Below are 23752 nucleotides of genomic sequence, written 5' to 3' on the forward strand. Positions count from 1 at the left end.
CTCTGAACTGGTTTTGACCCTTTTGCCTGTCCAGGACCATTCTCTTGCCTTACATTATTGGATTAATGCATATTGTAAGACTCCAACCATCTGCCTCCTGTGTCTGCATTTGGGTCTCGCATTGTGTCATGATAGAAACAATGATATGCATTGGAGTCATGTCTTTCCAAGGTATTTTACAGCTTGTTTCTAGCATAAAGCATTTATAGATCACTTTATATAATCAGATCTGTTTTATTTTCTTAAATCTTAACCTAACAATGGGAAGGGTCTGTGCTTTTTGGCATTGTCTTTAAGGTACAGTTGAAGTCGGAAGTTTACATAAACTTAGGTTGGAGTCATTAAAACTTGTTTTTCAACCACTCCACAAATTTCTTGTTAACAAACTATAGTTTTGGCAAGTTGGTTAGGACATCTACTTTGTTCACGAAACAAGTAATTTTTCCAACAATTGTTTACAGACAGATTATTTCACTTATAATTCACTGTATCACAATTCCAGTGGGTCAGAAGTTTACATACACTAAGTTGACTGTGCCTTTAAACAGCTTGGAAAATTCCAGAAAATGATGTCATGGCTTTAGAAGCTTCTGATAGGCTAATTGACATCATTTGAGTCAATTGGAGGTGTACCTGTGGATGTATTTCAAGTCCTACCTTCAAACTCAGTGCCTCTTTGCTTGACATCATGGGAAAATCAAAAGAAATCAAAAAAAAAAACAATTGTAGACCTCCACAAGTCTGGTTCATCCTTGGGAGCAATTTCCAAACGCCTGAAGGTACCACGTTCATCTGTACAAACAATAGTAAGCAAGTATAAACACCATGGGACCACGCAGCCGTCATACCGCTCAGGAAGAAGACGCATTCTGTCTCCTAGAGATGAACGTACTTTGGTGCGAAAAGTGCAAATCAATCCCAGAACAGCAGCAAAGGACCCTGTGAAGATGCTGGAGAAAACAGGTACAAAAGTATCTATATCCACAGTAAAACGAGTCCTATATCGACATAATCTGAAAGGCCGCTCAGCAAGGAAGAAGCCACTGCTCCAAAACCGCCATAAAAAAGCCAGACTACAGTTTGTAACTGCACATGGGGACAAAGATTGTAGTTTTTGGAGAAATGTCCTCTGGTCTGATGAAACAAAAATAGAACTGTTTGGCCATAATGACCATTGTTATGTTAGGAGGAAAAGGGGGATGCTTGCAAGCCGAAGAACACCATCCCAACCGTGAAGCACGGGGGTGGCGGCATCATGTTGTGGGGGTGCTTTGCTGCAGGAGGGACTGGTGCACTTCACAAAACAGATGACATCATGAGGAAGGAAAATTATGTGGATATATTGAAGCAACATCTCAAGACATCAGTCAGGAAGATAAAGCTTGGTCACAAATGGGTCTTCCAAATGGACAATGACCCCAAGCATACTTCCTAAGTTGTGGCAAAATGGCTTAAGTCAAGGTATTGGAGTGGCCATCACAAAGCCCTGACCTCAATCCATGGAAAATTTGTGGGCAGAACTGAAAAAGCATGTGCGAGCAAGGAAACCTACAACCCTGACTCAGTTACACCAGCTCTGTTAGGAGGAATAGGCCAAAATTCACCCAACTTATTGTGGGAAGCTTGTGGAAGGCTACCCAAAACGTTTGACCCAAGTTAAACAATTAAAAGGCAATGCTACCGAATACGAATTGAGTGTATGTAAACTTCTGACCCACTGGGAATGTGATGAAAGAAATAAAAGCTGAAATAAATCATTCTCTCTACTATTAGTCTGACATTTCACATTCTTAAAATAAAGTGGTGATCCTAACTGACCTAAGACAGGTCATTTTTACTAGGATTAAATGTCAGGAATTGTGAAACACCTTAGCCAAATACATTTAAACTCAGTTTATGTAAACTTCCGACTTCAACTGTAGGTCTATAGCATACCTTCTGATAACCCCTCAATTCGAGTCCTGATTTTAACTTAACAGTGACGAAGTGAAAACATGTTTTTAGGAATATTTGCAAATGTAATGAAAATGAAAAACATATCTAATTTACATAAGTATTCACACCCCTGAGTTAACCAGAAAGACTCTAAGCTGTAATCACTGTCTAATGTGATTCTAACATGTATTAAGTCTCTAAGAGCTTTGCTCACCTGATTGTACAATATTTTCCCTTTTAATCTTTTTTTTTTAAATGTCAAGCTCTATCAAATTGGTTGGTGATAATTGCTAAACAACCATTTTCAAGTCTTGCCGTAGATTTTCAAGCAGATTTAAGTCTAAACTGTAACTCGGCCACTCAGAAACATACTGTCTTCTTGGTAAGCAAATCTAGTGTCGATTTGGCCTTGAGTTTTAGGTTATTGTTCTGCTGAAAGGTGAATTAATCTCCCAGTGTCTAGTGGATAGCAGACTGAACCAGGTTTTTCTCTAGGATTTTGCCTGTACTTAGTTCCATTCTGTTTCTTTTTTATCCTGAAAAGCTCCCCAGTTCTTAACAATTACAAGCATACCCATAACATGATGCAGGCACCACTATGCTTGAAAATATGGAGAGTGGTACTCAGTAATGTGTTGTATTGGATTTTACCCCAAACATAACACTTTGTATTCAGCATCAAAAGCCAATTGCTTTGCCAATTTTTTTGCAGTATTACTTTAGTGCTTTGTTGCAAACAGGATGCATGTTCACAAATATTTTTATTCTGTAAAGGTTTCCTCCTTTTTACTCTGTCAATTCGGTTAGTATTATGGAGTAACTACAATGTTGTTGATCCATCCTCAGTTTTCTCCTATCACAGCTATTAAACTCTGTAACTGTTTTGAAATAACTATTGGCCTCATGGTAAAATCCCTGAGTGGTTTCCTTAATTTCTGGCAAATGAGTTAAGAAGGATGTCTGTATCTTTGTAGTGACTGGGTGTATTGATACACCATCCAAAGTGAAATTAATAACTTCACCATGCTCAAAGGGATATTCAATGTCTGCTTTTTTAATATTGATCGATAGGTGCCCTTCTTTGCGAGGCATTGGAAAACCTCCCTGGTCTTTGTGGTTGAATCTGTTTTGAAATTCACTGCTCGACTGAGGGACCTTACAGATAATTGTATTTGTGGGGTAGAGAGATGAGGTAGTCATTCAAAAATCATGTTAAACACTATTATTGTTATGCTGGTGAATGAGGACCCAAAAGCGACGTAATAGAAACAGAGTCTTTATTCCAGTCTTAAACAAACAATAATTCTCCTGGATATTATTAAAGGTAAATCCAAAACAGGAAACTGAAATCCTCTCGTCAGAAGAGAAGAACGACTGGAGACGCGACCACAGACTGCAGGTCGCTTCAGGAAGGCACAGGCCGTAGCTGACATAGACACCTGCTCACACGCAGCATCTGAAGAAGGCAAAAACACGACAGGGCGGAACAAGGACACAGAACAGCAAACATCAAACAAGAATCCGACAAGGACAGAAGCGGAAAACAGAGGGGGAAATAGGGACTCTAATCAGAGGGCAAAATAGGGGACAGGTGTGAAAGAGTAAATGAGGTCGTTAGGAGAATGAGAACAGCTGGGAGCAGGAACGGAACGATAGAGAGAGAGAGCGAGAGAGCGAAAGAGGGAGGGGGAGAGAGAGGGATAGAAAGAGGGAAAGAACCTAATAAGACCAGCAGAGGGAAGCACAGGGACAAGACATGATGATCAATGACAAAACATGACAGTACCCCCCCACTCACCGAGCGCCTCCTGGCGCACTCGAGGAGGAACCCTGGCGGCAACGAAGGAAATCATCAATCAACGAACGGTCCAGCACGTCCCGAGATGGAACCCAACTCCTCTCCTCAGGACCGTAACCCTCCCAATCCACTAAGTACTGGTGACCACGTCCCCGAGAACGCATGTCCATGATCTTCCGTACCTTGTAAATAGGTGCGCCCTCGACAAGGACGGGGGGGGGGGGGGGGGAAGACGAACGGGGGCGCGAAGAAAAGGCTTGACACAGGAGACATGGAAGACAGGGTGGACGCGACGAAGATGTCGCGGAAGAAGCAGTCGCACAGCGACAGGATTGACGACCTGAGAGACACGGAACGGACCAATGAACCGCGGAGTCAACTTGCGAGAAGCTGTCGTAAGGGGAAGGTTACGAGTGGAAAGCCACACTCTCTGACCGCGACAATACCTAGGACTCTTAATCCTACGTTTATTGGCGGCTCTCACAGTCTGCGCCCTGTAACGGCAAAGTGCAGACCTGACCCTCCTCCAGGTGCGCTCACAACGTTGGACAAAAGCCTGAGCGGAGGGAACGCTGGACTCGGCGAGCTGGGACGAGAACAGAGGAGGCTGGTACCCAAGACTACTCTGAAACGGAGATAGCCCGGTAGCAGACGAAGGAAGCGAGTTGTGAGCGTACTCAGCCCAGGGGAGCTGTTCTGCCCAAGACGCAGGGTTTCGAAACGAAAGGCTGCGTAATATGCGACCAATCGACTGATTGGCCCTTTCTGCTTGACCGTTAGACTGGGGATGAAACCCGGAAGAGAGACTGACGGAAGCACCAATCAAACGACAGAACTCCCTCCAAAACTGTGACGTGAATTGCGGGCCTCTGTCTGAAACGGCGTCTAACGGGAGGCCATGAATTCTGAACACATTCTCAATGATGATTTGTGCCGTCTCCTTAGCGGAAGGAAGCTTAGCGAGGGGAATGAAATGTGCCGCCTTAGAGAACCTATCGATAACCGTAAGAATCACAGTCTTCCCCGCAGACGAAGGCAGACCGGTAATAAAGTCTAAGGCGATGTGAGACCATGGTCGAGAAGGAATGGGAAGCGGTCTAAGACGACCGGCAGGAGGAGAGTTACCTGACTTAGTCTGCGCGCAGTCCGAACAAGCAGCCACGAAACGGCGCGTGTCACGCTCCTGAGTAGGCCACCAAAACCGCTGGCGAATAGAAGCAAGCGTACCCCGAACGCCGGGGTGGCCAGCTAACTTGGCAGAGTGAGCCCACTGAAGAACAGCCAGACGAGTAGAGACAGGAACGAACAGAAGGTTACTAGGACAAGCGCGCGGCGACGCAGTGTGAGTGAGTGCTTGCTTTACCTGTCTCTCAATTCCCCAGACAGTCAACCCGACAACACGCCCTTCAGGGAGAATCCCCTCGGGGTCGGTAGAAGCCACAGAAGAACTAAAGAGACGGGATAAGGCATCAGGCTTGGTGTTCTTATTCCCCGGGCGATAGGAAATCACGAACTCGAAACGAGCGAAAAACAACGCCCAACGAGCTTGACGTGCATTAAGTCGTTTGGCAGAACGGATGTACTCAAGGTTCTTATGGTCAGTCCAAACGACAAAAGGGACGGTCGCCCCCTCCAACCACTGTCGCCATTCGCCTATGGCTAAGCGGATGGCGAGCAGTTCGCGGTTACCCACATCATAGTTGCGTTCCGATGGCGACAGGCGATGAGAAAAGTAAGCGCAAGGATGGACCTTATCGTCAGACTGGAAGCGCTGGGACAGAATGGCTCCCACGCCCACCTCTGAAGCGTCAACCTCGACAATGAATTGTTTAGTGACGTCAGGAGTAACAAGGATAGGGGCGGAAGTAAAACGCTTCTTGAGGAGATCAAAAGCTCCCTGGGCGGAACCGGACCACTTAAAGCAAGTCTTGACAGAAGTCAGAGCTGTGAGAGGGGCAGCCACTTGACCGAAATTACGAATGAAACGCCGATAGAAATTAGCGAAACCGAGAAAGCGCTGCAACTCGACACGTGACTTAGGAACGGGCCAATCGCTGACAGCCTGGACCTTAGCGGGATCCATCTGAATGCCTTCAGCGGAAATAACAGAACCGAGAAATGTGACAGAGGAGACATGAAAGGCGCACTTCTCAGCCTTCACGTAGAGACAATTCTCTAAAAGGCGCTGGAGTACACGTCGAACGTGCTGAACATGAATCTCGAGTGACGGTGAAAAAATCAGGATATCGTCAAGGTAAACGAAAACAAAGATGTTCAGCATGTCTCTCAGTACATCATTAACTAATGCCTGAAAGACAGCTGGAGCATTAGCGAGACCGAACGGCAGAACCCGGTATTCAAAATGCCCTAACGGAGTGTTAAACGCCGTTTTCCACTCGTCCCCCTCTCTGATGCGCACGAGATGGTAAGCGTTACGAAGGTCCAACTTAGTAAAGACCCTGGCTCCCTGCAGAATCTCGAAGGCTGACGACATAAGGGGAAGCGGATAACGATTCTTAACCGTTATGTCATTCAGCCCTCGATAATCCACGCAGGGGCGCAGAGTACCCTCCTTCTTCTTAACAAAGAAAAACCCCGCTCCGGCGGGAGAGGAAGAAGGCACCACGGTACCGGCGTCGAGAGAAACAGACAGATAATCCTCGAGAGCCTTACGTTCGGGAGCCGACAGAGAGTATAGTCTACCCCGAGGGGGAGTGGTCCCCGGAAGGAGATCAATACAACAATCATACGACCGGTGAGGAGGAAGAGAGTTGGCTCTGGACCGACTGAAGACCGTGCGCAGATCATGATATTCCTCCGGCACTCCTGTCAAATCACCAGGTTCCTCCTGAGTAGAGGGGACAGAAGAAACAGGAGGGATAGCAGACATTAAACACTTCACATGACAAGAAACGTTCCAGGATAGGATAGAATTACTAGACCAATTAATAGAAGGATTATGACATACTAGCCAGGGATGACCCAAAACAACAGGTGTAAAAGGTGAACGAAAAATCAAAAAGGAAATGGTCTCACTGTGGTTACCAGATACTGTGAGGGTTAAAGGTAGTGTCTCACATCTGATACTGGGGAGAAGACTACCATCTAAGGCGAACATGGGCGTGGGCTTCCCTAACTGTCTGAGAGGAATGTCATGTTTCCGAGCCCATGCTTCGTCCATAAAACAACCCTCAGCCCCAGAGTCTATCAAGGCACTGCAGGAAGCAGCCGAACCGGTCCAGCGTAGATGGACCGACAAGGTAGTACAGGATCTTGATGGAGAGACCTGAGTAGTAGCGCTCACCAGTAGCCCTCCGCTTACTGATGAGCACTGGCTTTTACTGGACATGACATGACAAAATGTCCAGCAGAACCGCAATAGAGGCAAAGGCGGTTGGTGATTCTCCGTTCCCTCTCCTTAGTCGAGATGCGAATACCTCCCAGCTGCATGGACTCAGTCTCTGAGCCGGTGGGAGGAGATGGTTGAGATGCGGAGAGGGGAAACACCGTTAACGCGAGCTCTCTTCCACGAGCTCGGTGACGAAGATCTACCCGTCGTTCTATGCGGATGGCGAGTGCAATCAAAGAGTCCACGCTGGAAGGAACCTCCCGGGAGAGAATCTCATCCTTAACCTCAGCGTGGAGTCCCTCCAGAAAACGAGCGAGCAACGCCGGCTCGTTCCAGTCACTGGATGCAGCAAGAGTGCGAAACTCTATAGAGTAATCCGTTATGGATCGATCACCTTGACATAGGGAAGCCAGGGCCCTGGAAGCCTCCTTCCCAAAAACTGAACGATCAAAAACCCGTATCATCTCCTCTTTAAAGTTCTGATAAACGTTAGAACACTCAGCCCTTGCCTCCCAGATAGCTGTGCCCCACTCCCGAGCCCGACCAGTAAGGAGTGATATGACGTAAGCGATCCGAGCTCTCTCTCTTGAGTATGTGTTGGGCTGGAGAGAGAACACAATATCACACTGGGTGAGAAAGGAGCGACACTCAGTGGGCTGCCCAGAGTAACATGGTGGGTTATTAACCCTAGGTTCCGGAGACTCGGAAGACCAGGAAGTAGCTGGTGGCACGAGACGAAGACTCTGAAACTGTCCTGAGAGATCGGAGACCTGAGCGGACAGGGTCTCAACGGCATGACGAGCAGCAGACAATTCCTGCTCGTGTCTGCCGAGCATTGCTCCCTGGATCTCGACGGCAGTGTTGCGAGAATCCGTAGTCGCTGGGTCCATTCTTGGTCGGATTCTTCTGTTATGCTGGTGAATGAGGACCCAAAAGCGACGTAATAGAAACAGAGTCTTTATTCCAGTCTTAAACAAACAATAATTCTCCTGGATATTATTAAAGGTAAATCCAAAACAGGAAACTGAAATCCTCTCGTCAGAAGAGAAGAACGACTGGAGACGCGACCACAGACTGCAGGTCGCTTCAGGAAGGCACAGGCCGTAGCTGACATAGACACCTGCTCACACGCAGCATCTGAAGAAGGCAAAAACACGACAGGGCGGAACAAGGACACAGAACAGCAAACATCAAACAAGAATCCGACAAGGACAGAAGCGGAAAACAGAGGGGGAAATAGGGACTCTAATCAGAGGGCAAAATAGGGGACAGGTGTGAAAGAGTAAATGAGGTCGTTAGGAGAATGAGAACAGCTGGGAGCAGGAACGGAACGATAGAGAGAGAGAGCGAGAGAGCGAAAGAGGGAGGGGGAGAGAGAGGGATAGAAAGAGGGAAAGAACCTAATAAGACCAGCAGAGGGAAGCACAGGGACAAGACATGATGATCAATGACAAAACATGACAATTATTGCACACGGAGTGAGTCCATGCAACTTATGTGACTTGTTAAAACATAATTCCACTTCGACATTATGGGTTATTGTTTGTAGGCCAGTGATACAACTTTGACATTTAATCCATTTTAAATTCAAGCTGTAACACATGAAAATGTGTAAAAAGTAAGAAGGTGTGAATCGTTTCTGAAGGCACTGTATATACCGTAGCAGCCTATAGCCTAATTTTGTCTGTCAAAAATCATTTATTTCTTAAATAGGAATAAATAGGCTCCAACGCAAAGCCCTAAAGGAATTGTGAAAAAACTGAGTTTAAATGTATTTGGCTAAGGTGTATGTAAACTTCCGACTTCAACTGTATCTGTGACCAACAGATGCATATCTGTATTTCTGATCATGTGAAATCCATAGATTAGGGCCTAATGAATTTATTTCAATTGACTTATTTCCCTTATTTAAACTGAAACGCTGTAAAATCTTTTGTTGCATGTTGCGTTTTATATATTTTTGTTCAGTGTAAAATGAAAACTGTTAAAATTAATTATTGTTACTTGAATTTGCATACTTTCAGCACCATGATAAAAAACATTTTTTTTAACCTTTTAGTTTAAAAAAAATCTTTATTTAACTAGGCAAGTCAGTTAAGAAGAATTCTTATTTACAATGACGGCCTACCAGGGAACAGTGGGGTTAACTGCCTTGTTCAGGGGCAGAACTACAGATTTTTACCTTGTCAGCTCTGGGGATTCGATCTAGTAACCTTTCGGTTACTGGCCCAAACAGTCTAACCACAAGGTAACCTGCCGTCCCTACACTCCAACCACTAGGCTACCTGCCGTCCCTACACTCTAACCACTAGGCTACCTGCCTCCATGAGCAGCCCATTGTGCTTGACTGCTGCTTCAAGTTTCAGCACCACAAGGTACAGTATGTTAATCAAATATAACTCTAATAAAGACATCATGGGCAAGAAACATATATATATATTTTTTAAATCAATTATATTAGTAGCAAGTCATCAATGTGGACATCCGGTCCTCCTTCTCATCTTAACAGAACACAGGCTATATGCTATGCACGCAAGATATTGCATTTTTTGGGGGGGACTAGACCTAATCAAATTATTTTCTGAATAATTCTTTGGCTCTCCTCCTGAACTGCCGCTATAGCCTTTCACAGCACAGAATTGGTTAGGCAGCACAAAACAAGGATGTGATCAGCAAGAGCAGAGCAGGCTGGTGCTCAGGGTTGGAAAATCCATTAGATTAGTTTAATTTACACCATCCCAGCACCTATCTTATAAATATAACTAACTATGCTCTGTGCTTCTCCCAGCATGCACTTCATAGCCTATATCCTATATGTCAGGGGTGGGCAATTCCAGTCCTTGAGGGCTTGATTAGTGTCACAGTATTGCACCCAGCTAACACACCTGACTCCAATAATCACCTAATCATGATCTTCAGTTTAGAATGTAATTTGATTCATCAGCTGTGTTTGCTAGGGGATGGGGGAAAAGTGTGACACTAATCAGGCCCTGGAGGACTGGAGTTATCCACCCATGGCCTATAGCCTATGGATCATTTGATTGAGACCACACTAAATAGCCTATTGATATTGCACACAGAGTGGACAAAACATTAGGAACACCTGCTCTCTCCATGACAGACTGACCAGGTGAATCCAGGTGAAAGCTATGATCCCTTATTGATGTCACTTGTTATATTCACTTCAATCAGTGTAGATGAAGGGAAGGAGACAAGTTAAATTATGATTTTCATGCCTTAAGACATGGATTGTTTGTGTGTGCCATTCAAAGGGTGAATGGGCAAGACAAAATATTTAAGTGCCTTTGAACAGGGGGTATGGTAGTAGGTGGTATGTTAATAGGGGGTATGGTAATAGGGGGTATGGTAATAGGGGGTATGGTAATAGGGGGTATGGTAATAGGTGCCACACCGGTTTGTGTCAAGAACTGGAAAGCTGCTGGGTTTTTCACACTCAACAGTTTCCTTGTGTGTATCAAAGAAAGGTCCATCACCCAAAGGACATCCAGCCAACTTGACACAAATGTGGGAAGCATTGGAGTCAACATGGACCAGCATCCCTGTGGAGTCAACATGGACCAGCATCCCTGTGGAGTCAACATGGACCAGCATCCCTGTGGAGTCAACATGGACCAGCATCCCTGTGGAGTCAACATGGACCAGCATCCCTGTGGAGTCAACATGGACCAGCATCCCTGTGGAGTCAACATGGACCAGCATCCCTGTGGAGTCAACATGGGCCAGCATCCCTGTGGAGTCAACATGGACCAGCATCCCTGTGGAGTCAACATGGACCAGCATCCCTGTGGAGTCAACATGGGCCAGCATCCCTGTGGAGTCAACATGGGCCAGCATCCCTGTGGAACTCTTTCAACACCTTGTAGAGTCCCGTGCTCTGATGAATTGAGGGCAAAAGGGGGTGGCAACTCAATATTAGAGACGTGTTCTTAATGTTTTGTCCACTCAGTGCATAGCCTGATAAGACACTAATTCTAAAACTCTGAGAAATATTGACATTTCATCAATTACAAATTTCATCAATTATAAATTACATGACCCTCCCCCCGGACTAGGTTAAACCCTCCCCCCGGACTAGGTTAAACCCTCCCCCCGGACTAGGTTAAACGCTCCCCCCGGACTAGGTTAAACCCTCCCCCCGGACTAGGTTAAACCCTCCCCCCGGACTAGGTTAAACCCTCCCCCCGGACTAGGTTAAACCCTCCCCCCGGACTAGGTTAAACCCTCCCCCCGGACTAGGTTAAACCCTCCCCCCGGACTAGGTTAAACCCTCCCACCGGACTAGGTTAAACCCTCCCCCCGGACTAGGTTAGACCCTCCCCCCGGACTAGGTTAGACCCTCCCCCCGGACTAGGTTAAGAAAATAAATGCTAAACCTTGACGGAAATGGACATTTTCATCCATCCCTTGTTATGAATTATTAAAGTAACAATTTAGAGCAGCTGTTTGTTTTTTTTTACCTTACTCAGGATGTGAACTCAATCAGATATCACAGTGTGATGCCAAAGCTCTTCCTCTATCCGGTGTTTTATTTTTATACAAACCAGGAGTCTCCTGTACACGTAGAATAAACATCGGTCTAGGTATCTAGAATATAGATTAATAGAATCTAGTCCTTGAGAATGAATAGAATCTAATCTATGATCATGAATATAATGATATAATCCATGAGAAGGAATAGAATCGTAGAATCTAGTCTTTGAGAATGAATATTATAATATAATCCAAGAGAATTAACAGAATAATATAATATAATCCATGAGAATGAATAGAATCATAGAATCTAGTCCATAAGAATGAATAGAATCATAGAATAGTCCATGAGAATCAATATTATAATATAATCCATGAGAATGTATAGAATAATATAATACATGAGAATGAATAGAATCATAGAATCTAGCACATGAGAATGAATAGAATCATAGAATCTAGCACATGAGAATGAATAGAATCATAGAATCGTGTCCATGAGCATGAATTGAATCATAGAATCTAGTCCATGAGCATGAATAGAATCATATAATCGTGTCCATGAGCATGAATAGAATCGTGTCCATGAGCATGAATAGAATCATAGAATCGTGTCCATGAGAATGAATAGAATCATAGAATCGTGTCCATGAGCATGAATAGAATCATAGAATCGTGTCCATGAGAATGAATAGAATCATAGAATCGTGTCCATGAGAATGAATAGAATCATAGAATCGTGTCCATGAGAATGAATAGAATCATAGAATCGTGTCCATGAGCATGAATAGAATCATAGAATCGTGTCCATGAGCATGAATAGAATCATAGAATCGTGTCCATGAACATGAATAGAATCATAGAGTCTAGCCCATGAGAATGAATAGATTCTATTCCTATGTGTTCTCTCCTCCCACTAGGATCCCCACAGCAGGAAAAATATTGCAGCACCATCTATCCTGCTTTAGCCTGCTTGACCTGTCTAACCTGGTTTAGCCTGCCGGACCTGTCTAACCTGGTTTAGCCTGCCTGACCTGTCTAACCTGGTTTAGCCTGCCGGACCTGTCTAACCTGGTTTAGCCTGCCGGACCTGTCTAACCTGGTTTAGCCTGCCTGACCTGTCTAACCTGGTTTAACCTGCCGGACCTGTCTAACCTGGTTTAGCCTGTGGGGCCTGTCTAACCTGGTTTAGCCTGCCGGACCTGTCTAACCTGGTTTAACCTGCCGGACCTGTCTAACCTGGTTTAGCCTGCCGGACCTGTCTAACCTGGTTTAGCCTGCCGGACCTGTCTAACCTGGTTTAGCCTGCCTGACCTGTCTAACCTGGTTTAGCCTGCCGGACCTGTCTAACCTGGTTTAGCCTGCCGGACCTGTCTAACCTGGTTTAGCCTGTGGGGCCTGTCTAACCTGGTTTAGCCTCCCGGGCCTGTCTAACCTGGTTTAACCTGCCTGACCTGTCTGACCTGGTTTAGCCTGCCTGACCTGTCTAACCTGGTTTAGCCTGCCGGACCTGTCTAACCTGGTTTAGCCTGCCGGACCTGTCTAACCTGGTTTAGCCTGCCGGACCTGTCTAACCTGGTTTAGCCTGCCGGACATGTCTAACCTGGTTTAGCCTGCCTGACATGTCTAACCTGGTTTAGCCTGCCTGACCTGTCTAGCCTGGTTTAGCCTGCCGGACCTGTCTAACCTGGTTTAGCCTGTCGGACATGTCTAACCTGGTTTAACCTGTCTGACCTGGTTTAGCCTGCCTGACCTGTCTAACCTGGTTTAGCCTGAAGAAACTCCAGGTGTAGCAGAGCCCCATGGGATGAGATGGGGAGCATCTCTCTTCCTGTCTAAAGCCTTTCATTGGCTTCATAACAGCAGGTAACTGCCTCAAAGCCATATAGGCTCTCGCTATCTCAGGTCATCCTCTCACTAGTCCCATGAGCAGTAACCCTACGGAAGACAACCCAGGTAATGCTGCCAGTCAGGACACCCCCAGGTAATGCTGCCAGTCAGGACACCCCTAGGTAATGCTGCCAGTCAGGACACCCCCAGGTAATGCTGCCAGTCAGGACACCCCCAGGTAATGCTGCCAGTCAGGACACCCCTAGGTAATGCTGCCAGTCAGGACACCCCCAGGTAATGCTGCCAGTCAGGACACCCCTAGGTAATGCTGCCAGTCAGGACACCCCCAGGTAATGCTGCCAGTCAGGACACCCCCAGGTAATGCTGCCAGTCAGGACACCCCCAGGTAATGCTGCCAGTCAGGACACCCCCAGGTAATGCTGCCAGTCAGGACACCCCCAGGTAATGCTGCCAGTCAGGACACCCCCAGGTAATTCTGCCAGTCAGGACACCCCCAGGTAATGCTCCCAGTCAGGACAGACAATTAGTCGATGATGGTGTGGTGAGGGTGGTAGACCTAAGGACTTTGTCATGATGATATTTTATATAGGAGAATGGATATTATTATTGTTTAAAAATATATATATTTTCAAAAAGACTGGTTGTTTTACAGAGAATAATCAGTAGCCTAAATTCAGAACCAGGTACGCTGTGTGCGGAAAAGGGGGGGGGGGGGCCATCACGGGACCGCCCCTCCGGCCCGTTACCATAACAACAGCCATGGATGGGGAGCAGCATGTGGAGGGAGGAGAGGAGTACAGGTGTTGATCTGGTTTCCGTATGGCTTTATTCATCCTTGCTGTGATGACTGGAGGCTTCTGGACATGGAGAGCAGCTGTCAGAACGCCTACGCAATCTCACCATAGTTTCCCACGTATTCGGTAACCTTGCTTTTCGAAATACGGAGTGTATCATTTCATTTACGGGGGAAATAATTATCAACAACCAAACGGTACTATGGTGCATCACTCGGGATCCACACAGTCCTTCAAGCAGCAAAACGGTTAGTAGTTATGAGTGTGTTCGTTTCGTTTTTGATTTAGTCGTGTTACTTTTTTAATGTGATTGTCGAAGTGGACTTTTTGTACCTTGTTTACTAGTTTGGGAATTCCGTTTTTTTTTTGGAATGACGAGCTGTCACGAGCGTGCACCTCTGCTTCATTCCCTCCGCGCGCTATGATAACAGGGTCTCCCTGGAGCGGGTGACACCGAGATGGTGCAGGCTGTTCTCTACAGTCTGAAATCATGTAAGGACATTTGGTCAATTTCTTGTCATTTTACCATTGAAATAAATAGACTTTTGACGAACAATCACATTTCTATTGATTCTACATGATTTTGATGAGCCAGGCTAAATAAGCCCAAATCGTACCCTTTTAAAAAAAAATCTGCATGCGCACATAAATCGAACACATTGATTGGTAGTTTCACACTTGTTTTCATAGCCTATCATCATTGTCAGTCTATTCCCTATGTAGAGCACTACCTGGGTCTAGGCAGGTAGCCTATGGAGCACTACTTTTGACTGGAGCACACTTCCTGGGTCTAGGCAGGTAGTGCGGTTACGCGCGCGGTTACGAGCGTTTAGGGAAATAACCGAAAGGGCACTGGTTCGAATCCCCGAGCAGACTAGGTGAAAAAAAAATCTGTCTGTGCCCTTTGAGCAAGGCACTTAGCCCTAATTGTTCTTGTGAATCTCTCTGGATAGGAGTGTCTGGTAAATGACTCAAATATACAGCCTCTCTGTGATAATTCAGAGCCAGTACCTTGAGTGGTGCTCTTAGTAAATCCACACACAGCATGTTATTATCTACAGGCTTCAAGGGGCACCCTCTTCCCCCATACAGCTCTGGTAGAGTGGCACCCTCTTCCTCCATAGAGCTCTGGTAGAGTGGCACCCTCTTCCCCCATAGAGCTCTGGTAGAGTGGCACCCTCTTCCCCCATAGAGCTCTGGTAGAGTGGCACCCTCTTCCCCCATAGAGCTCTGGTAGAGTGGCACCCTCTTCCCCCATAGAGCTCTGGTAGAGTGGCACCCTCTTCCCCCATAGAGCTCTGGTAGAGTGGCACCCTCTTCCCCCATACAGCTCTGGTAGAGTGGCACCCTCTTCCCCCATAGAGCTCTGGTAGAGTGGCACCCTCTTCCTCCATAGAGCTCTGGTAGAGTGGCATCCTCTTCCTCCATAGAGCTCTGGTAGAGTGGCACCCTCTTCCCCCATACAGCTCTGGTAGAGTGGCACCCTCTTCCCCCATACAGCTCTGGTCGAGTGGCACCCTCTTCCCCCATAGGGCTCTGGTCGAGTGGCACCCTCTTCCCCCATAGGGCTCTGGTAGAGTGGCACCCTCTTCCCCCATAGATCTCTGGTCAAGTGGCACCCTCTTCCCGCATAGATCTCTGGTCAAGTGGCAGGCCTGTCAGTGTCCTATAGGCATTTAACATGTAACATTTGACCATGTTTAAGAGTGGAGACTGCCAAAATCAGTTGTGCTATACAGACACAGCTCTCTCTATTGATCTGTTGGTTTATAAGTCTCTGTATTGATCTGTTGGTTTATAAGTCTCTGTATTGATCTGTTGGTTTATAAGTCTCTGTATTGATCTGTTGGTTTATAAGTCTCTGTATTGAGCTGTTGGTTTATAAGTCTCTGTATTGAGCTGTTGGTTTATAAGTCTCTGTATTGATCTATTGATCTATTGGTTTATAAGTCTCTGTATTGATCTGTTGGTTTATAAGTCTCTGTATTGAGCTGTTGGTTTATAAGTCTCTGTATTGAGCTGTTGGTTTATAAGTCTCTGTATTGAGCTGTTGGTTTATAAGTCTCTGTATTGAGCTGTTGGTTTATAAGTCTCTGTATTGATCTATTGGTTTATAAGTCTCTGTATTGATCTGTTGGTTTATAAGTCTCTGTATTGAGCTGTTGGTTTATAAGTCTCTGTATTGATCTATTGGTTTATAAGTCTCTGTATTGATCTATTGGTTTATAAGTCTCTATTGATCTATTGGTTTATAAGTCTCTATTGATCTATTGGTTTATAAGTCTCTATTGATCTATTGGTTTATAAGTCTCTATTGAGCTGTTGGTTTATAAGTCTCTGTATTGATTTGTTGGTTTATAAGTCTCTATATTGATCTATTGGTTTATAAGTCTCTCTATTGATCTATTGGTTTATAAGTCTCTCTATTGATCTATTGATCTATTGGTTTATAAGTCTCTGTATTGATCTATTGGTTTATAAGTCTCTATTAATCTATTGGTTTATAAGTCTCTATTGATCTATTGGTTTATAAGTCTCTATTGATCTGTTGGTTTATAAGTCTCTGTATTTATCTATTGGTTTATAAGCCTCTGTATTGATCTATTGGTTTATAAGTCTCTGTATTGATCTATTGGTTTATAAGTCTCTCTGTATTGATCTATAAGTCTCTATTGATCTGGCTGACAGGTGCTGTCTGATGAGTAATGAGTGTTCTATCTACCTGGCTGATGACCTCTCAGCAGAGAGGATGTAGTATTACCCTGGAGCTGTTGTTTATGAGGTGTGTGTGTGTGTGTGTGTGTGTGTGTGTGTGTGTGTGTGTGTGTGTGTGTGTGTGTGTGTGTGTGTGTGTGTGTGTGTGTGTGTGTGTGTGTGTGTGTGTGTGTGTGTGTGTGTGTGTGTGTGTGTGTGTGTGTGTGTGTGTGTGTGTGTGTGTCTAAAATGTTTCATCTTTTGGCTGCAATGATGCAATGTGGAGGTTCTGTGCCAGCCCACATTATAGGCTAATACAGTATTTGGTGTTTTATTTGTTTACTTTTTAACATGAACTTTAAACATTTCCATGTGTAACTCTGTGTTGTTGACTGTACGTTTGTTTATTCCATGTGTAACTCTGTGTTGTTGTTTTTTGTCGCACTGCTTTGCTTTATCTTGGCCAGGTCGCAGTTGTAAATGAGAACTTGTTCTCAACTGGCCTACCTGGTTAAATAAAGGTAAAATAAATGAACGAATAAAGTGGTAGTGTCATAGTCTGCAGGCATATGACTGAATTGTATTGCTGTAATTGCTGTAACAAGATTATCTAGGCATTTCTGTTGTAACAAGGTTTCTTCGCCTGTCCCCATAGGAGAACCCCTTTAAAAATCAATTTTGGTTCCAGGTAGAACCCTTTTGGTTCCAGATGGAACCGATTCCATAAGGTGTTCTACCTGGAATCAAAAAGGGTTCTCCTATAGAGACAGACGCAGAAACCTTTTGGAATACTTTTTTCTGAGAGTGTAGTTCTGCACCATGTTATGTTGTTATGCTGATTCCCTGTAGTCCTGCACCATGTTATGCTGATTCCCTGTAGTCCTGCACCATGTTATGTTGTTATGTTGATTCCCTGTAGTCCTGCACCATGTTATGTTGTTATGCTGATTCCCTGTAGTCCTGCACCATGTTATGTTGTTATGCTGATTCCCAGTAGTCCTGCACCATGTTATGCTGATTCCCTGTAGTCCTGTACCATGTTATGTTGTTATGCTGATTCCCAGTAGTCCTGTACCATGTTATGTTGTTATGCTGATTCCCTGTAGTCCTGCACCATGTTATGTTATTATGCTGATTCCCAGTAGTCCTGTACCATGTTATGTTGTTATGCTGATTCCCTGTAGTCCTGCACCATGTTATGTTGTTATGCTGATTCCCTGTAGTCCTGCACCATGTTATGTTGTTATGCTGATTCCCTGTAGTCCTGCACCATGTTATGTTGTTATGCTGATTCCCTGTAGTCCTGCACCATGTTATGTTGTTATGCTGATTCCCTGTAGTCCTGCACCATGTTATGTTGTTATGCTGATTCCCTGTAGTCCTGCACCATGTTATGTTATTATGCTGATTCCCAGTAGTCCTGCACCATGTTATGCTGATTCCCTGTAGTCCTGTACCATGTTATGTTGTTATGCTGATTCCCTGTAGTCCTGCACCTTGTTATGTTGTTATGCTGATTCCCTGTAGTCCTGCACCATGTTATGTTGTTATGCTGATTCCCTGTAGTCCTGCACCATGTTATGTTGTTATGCTGATTCCCTGTAGTCCTGCACCATGTTATGTTATTATGCTGATTCCCAGTAGTCCTGCACCATGTTATGCTGATTCCCTGTAGTCCTGTACCATGTTATGTTGTTATGCTGATTCCCTGTAGTCCTGCACCATGTTATGTTGTTATGCTGATTCCCTGTAGTCCTGCATCATGTTATGTTGTTATGCTGATTCCCTGTAGTCCTGCACCATGTTATGTTGTTATGCTGATTCCCTGTAGTCCTGCACCATGTTATGTTGTTATGCTGATTCCCTGTAGTCCTGCACCATGTTATGTTGTTATACTGATTCCCAGTAGTCCTGCACCATGTTATGTTATTATGCTGATTCCCAGTAGTCCTGTACCATGTTATGCTGATTCCCTGTAGTCCTGCACCATGTTATGTTGTTATGCTGATTCCCTGTAGTCCTGCACCATGTTATGTTGTTATGCTGATTCCCTGTAGTCCTGCACCATGTTATGTTGTTATGCTGATTCCCTGTAGTCCTGCACCATGTTATGTTGTTATACTGATTCCCAGTAGTCCTGCACCATGTTATGTTGTTATGCTGATTCCCTGTAGTCCTGCACCATGTTATGTTGTTATGCTGATTCCCTGTAGTCCTGTACCATGTTATGTTGTTATGCTGATTCCCTGTAGTCCTGCACCATGTTATGTTGTTATACTGATTCCCAGTAGTCCTGCACCATGTTATGTTGTTATGCTGATTCCCAGTAGTCCTGCACCATGTTATGTTGTTATGCTGATTCCCTGTAGTCCTGCACCATGTTATGTTGTTATACTGATTCCCAGTAGTCCTGCACCATGTTATGTTGTTATGCTGATTCCCTGTAGTCCTGCACCATGTTATGTTGTTATGCTGATTCCCTGTAGTCCTGCACCATGTTATGTTGTTATGCTGATTCCCTGTAGTCCTGCACCATGTTATGTTGTTATACTGATTCCCAGTAGTCCTGCACCATGTTATGTTATTATGCTGATTCCCTGTAGTCCTGCACCATGTTATGCTGATTCCCAGTAGTCCTGCACCATGTTATGTTGTTATGCTGATTCCCTGTAGTCCTGCACCATGTTATGTTATTATGCTGATTCCCTGTAGTCCTGCACCATGTTATGCTGATTCCCAGTAGTCCTGCACCATGTTATGTTGTTATGCTGATTCCCTGTAGTCCTGCACCATGTTATGTTGTTATGCTGATTCCCTGTAGTTCTGCACCATGTTATGTTATTATGCTGATTCCCTGTAGTCCTGCACCATGTTATGCTGATTCCCAGTAGTTCTGCACCATGTTATGTTGTTATGCTGATTCCCTGTAGTCCTGCACCATGTTATGCTGATTCCCTGTAGTCCTGCACCATGTTATGTTGTTATGCTGATTCCCTGTAGTCCTGCACCATGTTATGTTGTTATGCTGATTCCCTGTAGTTCTGCACCATGTTATGTTGTTATGCTGATTCCCTGTAGTTCTGCACCATGTTATGTTATTATGCTGATTCCCTGTAGTCCTGCACCATGTTATGTTGTTATGCTGATTCCCTGTAGTCCTGCACCATGTTATGCTGATTCCCAGTAGTTCTGCACCATGTTATGTTGTTATGCTGATTCCCTGTAGTCCTGTACCATGTTATGCTGATTCCCTGTAGTCCTGCACCATGTTATGTTATTATGCTGATTCCCTGTAGTCCTGCACCATGTTATGCTGATTCCCAGTAGTTCTGCACCATGTTATGTTGTTATGCTGATTCCCTGTAGTCCTGTACCATGTTATGTTGTTATGCTGATTCCCAGTAGTCCTGCACCATGTTATGCTGATTCCCAGTAGTCCTGCACCATGTTATGTTGTTATGCTGATTCCCAGTAGTCCTGCACCATGTTATGTTATTATGCTGATTCCCTGTAGTCCTGCACCATGTTATGTTGTTATGCTGATTCCCTGTAGTCCTGCACCATGTTATGCTGATTCCCTGTAGTCCTGCACCATGTTATGTTGTTATGCTGATTCCCAGTAGTCCTGCACCATGTTATGTTGTTATGCTGATTCCCTGTAGTTCTGCACCATGTTATGTTATTATGCTGATTCCCTGTAGTCCTGCACCATGTTATGCTGATTCCCAGTAGTCCTGCACCATGTTATGTTGTTATGCTGATTCCCAGTAGTCCTGCACCATGTTATGTTATTATGCTGATTCCCTGTAGTCCTGCACCATGTTATGTTGTTATGCTGATTCCCTGTAGTCCTGCACCATGTTATGCTGATTCCCTGTAGTCCTGCACCATGTTATGTTGTTATGCTGATTCCCAGTAGTCCTGCACCATGTTATGTTGTTATGCTGATTCCCTGTAGTTCTGCACCATGTTATGTTGTTATGCTGATTCCCTGTAGTCCTGCACCATGTTATGTTGTTATGCTGATTCCCAGTAGTCCTGCACCATGTTATGCTGATTCCCAGTAGTCCTGCACCATGTTATGTTGTTATGCTGATTCCCAGTAGTCCTGCACCATGTTATGTTGTTATGCTGATTCCCTGTAGTCCTGCACCATGTTATGTTATTATGCTGATTCCCAGTAGTCCTGCACCATGTTATGTTGTTATGCTGATTCCCAGTAGTTCTGCACCATGTTATGTTGTTATGCTGATTCCCTGTAGTCCTGTACCATGTTATGTTGTTATGCTGATTCCCAGTAGTCCTGCACCATGTTATGCTGATTCCCAGTAGTCCTGCACCATGTTATGCTGATTCCCTGTAGTCCTGCACCATGTTATGTTGTTATGCTGATTCCCAGTAGTCCTGCACCATGTTATGTTGTTATGCTGATTCCCAGTAGTCCTGCACCATGTTATGTTGTTATGCTGATTCCCTGTAGTCCTGCACCATGTTATGCTGATTCCCAGTAGTCCTGCACCATGTTATGTTATTATGCTGATTCCCTGTAGTCCTGTACCATGTTATGTTGTTATGCTGATTCCCTGTAGTCCTGCACCATGTTATGTTGTTATGCTGATTCCCAGTAGTCCTGTACCATGTTATGCTGATTCCCTGTAGTCCTGCACCATGTTATATTGTTATGCTGATTCCCAGTAGTCCTGTACCATGTTATGTTGTTATGCTGATTCCCTGTAGTCCTGCACCATGTTATGTTGTTATGCTGATTCCCAGTAGTCCTGCACCATGTTATGTTGTTATGCTGATTCCCAGTAGTCCTGTACCATGTTATGTTGTTATGCTGATTCCCAGTAGTCCTGCACCATGTTATGTTATTATGCTGATTCCCAGTAGTCCTGCACCATGTTATGTTGTTATGCTGATTCCCAGTAGTCCTGTTCCATGTTATGTTGTTATGCTGATTCCCTGTAGTCCTGCACCATGTTATGTTATTATGCTGATTCCCAGTAGTCCTGCACCATGTTATGTTGTTATGCTGATTCCCTGTAGTCCTGCACCATGTTATGTTGTTATGCTGATTCCCTGTAGTTCTGCACCATGTTATGTTATTATGCTGATTCCCTGTAGTCCTGCACCATGTTATGCTGATTCCCAGTAGTTCTGCACCATGTTATGTTGTTATGCTGATTCCCTGTAGTCCTGTACCATGTTATGTTGTTATGCTGATTCCCAGTAGTCCTGCACCATGTTATGCTGATTCCCAGTAGTCCTGCACCATGTTATGCTGATTCCCTGTAGTCCTGCACCATGTTATGTTGTTATGCTGATTCCCAGTAGTCCTGCACCATGTTATGTTGTTATGCTGATTCCCAGTAGTCCTGCACCATGTTATGCTGATTCCCTGTAGTCCTGCACCATGTTATGTTGTTATGCTGATTCCCAGTAGTCCTGCACCATGTTATGTTGTTATGCTGATTCCCAGTAGTCCTGCACCATGTTATGTTGTTATGCTGATTCCCTGTAGTCCTGCACCATGTTATGCTGATTCCCAGTAGTCCTGCACCATGTTATGTTATTATGCTGATTCCCTGTAGTCCTGTACCATGTTATGTTGTTATGCTGATTCCCTGTAGTCCTGCACCATGTTATGTTGTTATGCTGATTCCCAGTAGTCCTGTACCATGTTATGCTGATTCCCTGTAGTCCTGCACCATGTTATGTTGTTATGCTGATTCCCAGTAGTCCTGCACCATGTTATGTTGTTATGCTGATTCCCTGTAGTCCTGTACCATGTTATGTTGTTATGCTGATTCCCAGTAGTCCTGCACCATGTTATGTTGTTATGCTGATTCCCAGTAGTCCTGTACCATTTTATGTTGTTATGCTGATTCCCAGTAGTCCTGCACCATGTTATGTTATTATGCTGATTCCCTGTAGTCTTGCACCATGTTATGTTGTTATGCTGATTCCCTGTAGTCCTGCACCATGTTATGTTATTATGCTGATTCCCTGTAGTCCTGCACCATGTTATGTTGTTATGCTGATTCCCTGTAGTTCTGCACCATGTTATGTTGTTATGCTGATTCCCTGTAGTCCTGCACCATGTTATGTTGTTATGCTGATTCCCTGTAGTCCTCCACCATGTTATGTTGTTATGCTGATTCCCTGTAGTCCTGCACCATGTTATGTTGTTATGCTGATTCCCAGTAGTCCTGCACCATGTTATGCTGATTCCCAGTAGTCCTCCACCATGTTATGTTGTTATGCTGATTCCCTGTAGTCCTGCACCATGTTATGTTGTTATGCTGATTCCCAGTAGTCCTGCACCATGTTATGCTGATTCCCAGTAGTCCTGCACCATGTTACGTGTGAGTACCTGTGCTGTGTGTTTTGGGCTTTCGTGCCCTTGTGGATTGCGCAGATGATTACGGGTCTCGTCCCGTGTGTTAGTCATCGTGCTCTTGTGTTATTTACTCGAGGTGCTCCTCGCTCTTTTGTTTGGGTTTCAACCCTGTGTTTTTTGTATAGTGTTTGTTTGGTCTTCGTCCCCGTGTCTTTACACGTCACGCCGTAATTTGGTTACAATAAAAATATATATATTACGTATTCCTGCGCCTGTCTCCCGAATCAATTATACCAGCGTGGCAATGGGGTATTGATTTACACAGTTTATCAATGGAAATGTAATTAAAATAAATGATTACCGTTATGTTGCATAGTTCGATTGGTAAAAAAAACTACGTCAAATTGATTATATGGTTGTCTAATTGATTAATTAAATCAATTAATTTCAAATGTAATGATATTGAACTAATCTGATCTGTCTGGATCAAGTGCCAT

At 44.6% G+C, this 23752-nt stretch overlaps 1 protein-coding gene across 4 annotated transcripts in view; it reads left to right on the top strand.

Annotated features, from left to right (window-relative positions):
- Positions 1-14190: 14190 nt before the first annotated feature.
- LOC139584175 (anoctamin-3-like) overlaps positions 14191-23752 on the top strand; it is an 83277-nt gene continuing 73715 nt past the window's right edge. For 3 of the 4 annotated variants that reach the window (XM_071415721.1, XM_071415722.1, XM_071415724.1), the window contains exon 1: positions 14191-14466. In XM_071415721.1, coding sequence (XP_071271822.1) covers positions 14421-14466 — 46 coding nt within the window. In that variant the 5' untranslated portion in view covers positions 14191-14420. Of the gene's footprint in view, positions 14467-14623; positions 14711-23752 lie in introns of those variants that run through there. The other variant, XM_071415723.1, reaches the window with a different exon arrangement.

The sequence above is a fragment of the Salvelinus alpinus genome, chromosome 9 (genome assembly GCF_045679555.1).
Source record: "Salvelinus alpinus chromosome 9, SLU_Salpinus.1, whole genome shotgun sequence".
Lineage (NCBI taxonomy): Eukaryota > Metazoa > Chordata > Actinopteri > Salmoniformes > Salmonidae > Salvelinus > Salvelinus alpinus.